The sequence below is a fragment of the Lactuca saligna genome, chromosome 3, assembly GCF_052625555.1.
Source record: "Lactuca saligna cultivar CGN05327 chromosome 3, ASM5262555v1, whole genome shotgun sequence".
In the NCBI taxonomy this organism is placed as follows: domain Eukaryota; kingdom Viridiplantae; phylum Streptophyta; class Magnoliopsida; order Asterales; family Asteraceae; genus Lactuca; species Lactuca saligna.
The window spans coordinates 216,183,017-216,188,625 of record NC_136419.1 but is presented as its reverse complement, the minus strand read 5'-3'; the positions used below and the strand labels follow the sequence as shown (position 1 = coordinate 216,188,625).

Sequence of the window (5,609 nt, the reverse complement as noted above, 5' to 3'; positions counted from 1 at the left end):
AGTGTATATTCCTTTTCTTATAACACATAGATATAAAGTATCTCCGAGTGAATACGTGATATGTGCCTATAGATATATATTATCTATTACTTGGAATGAATTTGTATATTTGGAATGAGTATTAAATGAATGTCTTATCAGTTTTTAAGTTGCATATGTATGCATATTTATATTGTTATCTACAAAATGTTGGATAGAACTTGGGTAGATAGTTGATGTGTGATAAACTGATGAGAGGCCGCGATGTTGTTGATGTTGACCTAGTCATCCAGCGGAGTATGGATGACGACTACAGACTCTTTCTAGACTGTCCAGTGGAACACTAGCACGTTCACAACCTGTAGGTGTTGTGAACGATGTGTTCACCGATGTACTCTATCCCCCTCATGGTTGCCTTTAGGACATCTATTGATGAGGAAACCCCTTGCAGTAATGTCCGTCCCGATGAAAATCCTAGATTAGGTCCCTGGTAATAGATGTTGTTTTAGGGACGTAAAGTGAGGATAACGGGAATATGTAATCGGGTTATTGTTGGTTGATGAAATTAAATATAATTATTTATTGTGGGTTGAAAACCCTATATGCTCACCATGCTCCCAAGCCTAACCCACTCAGTCTTATTTGTATTACAGGAAGTGACGCGTGTGCATAAGATGGATGAATTATCAAGTTGTTTTGTTTATGAGCCTGTATATGTATATAACTGTTGTATGGCTTGTAATATGTCGTTTATGATTTTTGGTCTGTATCGGAACATAACATCCCAGATATTGTTAATTAATGAAAACGCATCTCTTGATGAAATGCTTTGATAAACTTTATTTTATCATATTTTGTTTTGGGAACAAATTCCGCAACTCTTTTAAATCAAGGGATTTACTCTGAAATGATTTTTAAAGCATAAATGAAACTGGTCTTTTTTGGCCGTGATTTTGGGGATATCACAATCGTCCCTTTATTTTTTCTACTTATTTACAAAAATACCACAATGCATCTTGATCATCCCTTTTTTGATCCAATGCTCCACTTTTAGTTCTCGGGTTCTCGACAAACTCTGAGTTCTCAAATGATCATTCCTCTCTCTCTCTCTCTCTCTCTCTCTCTCTCTCTCTATATATATATATATATATATATATATATATATATATATATATATATATATATATATATATATATATATATATATATATATATATATATATATCATTATTATATACAAAAACGTTGTTTTGGTAAGAGGCTTCGTGAAATGCACGCAAGACTTTTTTTTGGCGCGTCAAAAGAGCTCCGTGAAGTTCAATCGCTTACTTGAAAGCTTTCCGCAGTTGCATGTCTTCCACGAAGCTTAACATGTGGCTTTCTTACATAGATGCTTGGGAAAAGCTCTCCTCCACGATCCACCGATTCCCCCGTTTCCCAATAAACCCTTCATATTTAATAATACGCTTCCCCCCTCTCTCTCTCTCTCTCTTGCAGCTCCCTACCCTGCCTCCTTCAACCTTATTCTCTTTCACATCTTCTTCCAAACATCGATTTAATACTCACTGAATTATGCATGTAGGGTTCAAGGAATACAAAACTATAGTTGGTAAATGATTCCATTTGAAGTTGGGGAAACTGAGATCGAATAACATAAATTATGAATGATGATATGAGATTTCATGATATTGGGATTTTTCTAACCTTCTCGTTGAATTTTTTATTTTAGTTTAGGGCTTATTTCTTCTTTTTCTCTTTAACTAGTTCATTTAAAGGAGAATTTATGAATGATGATATGGGATTTCATGATATTGGGATTTCTCATTTAATATCTATCAGTTCTAAATTTCATTTTGTTTGATTTTTTAATTAGGTCAAGAGAAACTATGTACAAAACCGTTGGAAGGACTATTGTGGTTGCCATGAAGGTTGAGCTAAGTCATTGGCTTTTTCATCTTGACGATTACATGTTTCAGGAGAAGACACCTGCTCTCCACTCATATTTTCTTCTTTCCCGATGCACCAGCATACATGAGTTGCCCATTAAAATCCTCTATGTTTCCCTCTTCTGCTCTCAGGTAATTAACGTGCTCTTTTTTTGTATTATTGATTTTGTTTTTATGCTACCAGAATTTGTTTTTTCAGTAGACAGAGGATTCATCGTTGAGGTTTGAAGCGGGTTCATTGGGTATGAAAGATGAAGAAGAAACCGCTTATTAATCTAATGTACATCTCTATATATTCTCTTCCTCTTTCTCTTATGATAGACTACACCTCCACCTCAGCCTGCCTTCGTAAATTTTTGGCCTTGAAAAGAATTATGCGGAGTCTGAAGAATGAAGGTGCTTGTGCAATGACTTCCTCCAATCACCAAAAGAAATATGTGGAGGATGGTAATCTGTTCTCATATTCTAATTCTTGTCATCTCATAACTTTTCTTTTTTCAGAACATTATAAGAAATGTGTATTTTCTTTAGTGATTAGGGTTTATGTTGTTTTAGTATGTTCCATTTTCATGGTTTCAGTCCAATACCCAATTGTAAAAGCCACTGCGATGTTTATTAATAGCTTCCACATTATCACTGGTGTCGACCATGCAAGGTAAGCCAATTTCTCAAAATTGTTGATAATCTTTCAACTCATTAAGCTATTTTATGATGTTATCTATATAAAAAAGGGAACCGAAGGAATCATAATTAGTCTTGTATTTAATTGGTAGAAATTAGAATGAATTCAATGCACTTAACATATTTGATGAAATGCTTCAATGGAACCTAAACAATTTTTTAGATATATGTTAATAAATGTAGGGGAGAGCACAATATATAGACGGATAGACCCAAGAGGATCAATCATTCACAAGGTGTGAGTCAAATGAGGCTGACATCGTCATATCTAAGGCTTTACAGATGTTGTAGAACAAAAGAGTCCAGAGAACTGGTGATTCATTATTTAGTAAGTTTTGAAAATATCTCGTAATTGTATGGCTTATAATGAAATAGTACCCCAAATTTGGATGATTAGTGTCTTTCAGCTCTGTCAAATGAGGGACAATTTCTAATAAACTAGGACCAAGTATATATATACACACACACACACTACCTGATATGTTTGCTGTTATATTACTTGAACAGCAAGCCCAAAAACAAAACTAGAAATCTTGGTAGTTCATACATAACCAAAGGAGATTGAAGATCTATTTCTGATTTTGCCAGAGTTTAGTTTAAAAATAGTACAAACAAATTCAAGGCTGCTGCCAACTCCTGACTTATTAAGAATTATCTTTGACGTAGAACACTTTATGGTAGATTATTTATATATGCTGGACACTATTTTAGTTTGATTTACTTATGTAGTATCACATGCAGGTTTCCTATGGCATTCACCACCACAATGTTGTCACGGGGTATGCTTGAAACTGGTGGGTTCACAAAAAAGATTTAGGAAATGCAAAAAACAACCATCCATTGGGCGACTGATTATCTTCTGAAAGATATGCTTCAGTCATCATTTATGTTCAGGTAAATCTGTATAAAGACATGCATTACATCATGTACACGATCTTTGTCTATCTTCCATGGTTTTGATTGAAATTTTGTCTATAATGAAGGTTGGTTCTGTAAACAAAGATCATGCTTCTTGGGAAAGACCTGAAGAAATTGATACCACATAACAATGTTGAAGATTAAATAACATGCTCTGATCCAACTTGATTTAAGATTCTATTTGAGAGGGCCATTTACAACGACGGGCTCAATAGTTATGGGTGCCCAATTTACTACATTTATTTCCGATGCCTGCCAGGTAGTTCGTTTTAAAAAGATTTGTGGGTGATTTTGTATAGGATTTACTACATCAGATCAACCACCCATGCTTCAATTCATGACAAATATCAAATTTAAAGGAATAATGTTCAAATATATTCTATTGTTTTTATTCTTCACAAGATGCAAGTTGGGGATGTGTTTGGTCTACTTTTTTAAGAAAAGGGAGCGATGAAAACCCAAGTAATAAACTTTATTAAAAAACATCTAGAATTTTGATGCAAGTAAGTAATGAGAGTGCAAGGAGTGGAAGATGGTTTTCATTTATCGACTATATGCTTACTTTTAGGTTGTGGATTTTGGTTTAACAAAGCATGTTTAATTGATCTGAGGTCGTTTCTTGGGAGAATTACCAAAGCAAGTTTTAGCAGGATGTTGATGCAAGTAAATTATCAAGTGTGGTTACTTAAAATTTAAATATTTAAATACTAAAATGAACTAAACTCTAAAAGGACCATAATGCCCTTTCCTTCCAGGTGGCAAAGTGAAAGGAAACAATTGACAAGTTGCATATTTATCAACAATTCGATTTAACGAGTGTAGTGTGGGAAGGAATTTGATCTTGAAAATTGTATGTTTGTGACATGAATCACCGACAACAACCATGTTACAAGAATCAAATTTTTTAAAGAAATCTTCGTGGGCGGTCGTGCTTAGCACGGCCATTACTCCTCTCTAGTGTGTGTGTATATATATATATATATATATATATATATATATATATATATATATATATATATATATATATATATATATATATATATATATATATATATATATATATATATATATATATATATATATATTACAACAAATATAACAACATTATCTAAGTATATACTTTTGAGAGTTCAAATATTAAGATCAAACTCTAAAAAATATTTTTTTAACAATTAGAACAATTTACTTCATGTCGATTTATAAAGCTCCTAAATGTGTTTTATCTATCTCTATTCCATAGAGAGTTCGATTTGAGTGGATATTAGTCATACATGTTCTTCGAGTGTTCGACACCCTTATTTACTGCAACTATACTATACTCTGTTAGGTCCGCTGCATGTGTGTATTGATTAAGACGCAATAGAATAAGGATCTATAAATTTAAAGACTGATTTTTTTAGTATATAGATAACACATCATCCAACTAGTTTCTTGCTATGCAGTTTTTTGTTATAAATCTTACGGCTCAAAAAATAATTATACAAACCACTTTTTAATAGTAAATGGTTTTCTAGTATATATCATGATTTGTTTTGTTAATCTCCAATGTGATAGTTTTTTTCTTTTTATGTTTAATTTTTATTGCTTCATTGTATTTTAATTAGTTTTTTTATTTTAATATTCAATAGTAAAAATTAAATTCATAATATTAATATGATATTGTTATATTGCTTTTATAGCTATATATATGTAATGCTCTATGGCGATATAAAATAGAAATATCAACTCATATTTTAGTAGTATTTATTTTAATTTATGTATTATAATGTTATTGTTAAGTACTTTTTATTTATAAATACTAAATATGCATAAAAATAACAAGTTAGATGAGATGACTTTTTAATATATGTTTACAATAATGTTGTTAACTTTTTTAATTAAAAAAAGTTTTAAAAGAGGTCAATGTTTGATGATTGTTTAAGTCGATAACAATAAAGTTAATAGAAAATAAGTTGACAAAAAAAAAAAGATATGCATGAAGCCGATGATGGAATCTGTTTTACTAGAAGTTTGTGTCAAGTGTACCTTGAGTTGATATAAAGAAAAACTACAAAATTAAAACCATAACAAAAGCTTAAAATTTCT

The 5,609-nt window shown here is 31.6% G+C and overlaps 1 protein-coding gene across 12 annotated transcripts; it reads left to right on the top strand.

Annotated features, from left to right (window-relative positions):
- The first annotated feature begins 1,373 nt into the window (after positions 1-1,373).
- Positions 1,374-3,899, top strand: LOC145037816 (uncharacterized). 12 transcript variants are annotated; one of them, XR_013679017.1, is made up of 6 exons: positions 1,380-2,057; positions 2,125-2,205; positions 2,296-2,580; positions 2,790-2,934; positions 3,348-3,500; positions 3,590-3,899. XR_013679017.1 is itself a non-coding variant. In XM_078986543.1 (4 exons), the coding sequence occupies exons 1-3, from the start codon at positions 2,177-2,179 to the stop codon at positions 3,421-3,423; spliced, it is 348 nt and encodes a 115-aa protein (XP_078842669.1). In that variant the 5' UTR covers positions 1,374-2,176; the 3' UTR covers positions 3,424-3,500; positions 3,590-3,899. The 12 variants fall into 12 exon arrangements, 1 of the variants encoding a protein (XP_078842669.1); XR_013679018.1 differs by having other exon boundaries at positions 1,385-2,205; positions 2,296-2,372; positions 2,505-2,580; XR_013679015.1 differs by having other exon boundaries at positions 1,377-1,557; positions 1,853-2,580.
- The last annotated feature ends 1,710 nt before the right edge of the window (positions 3,900-5,609 follow it).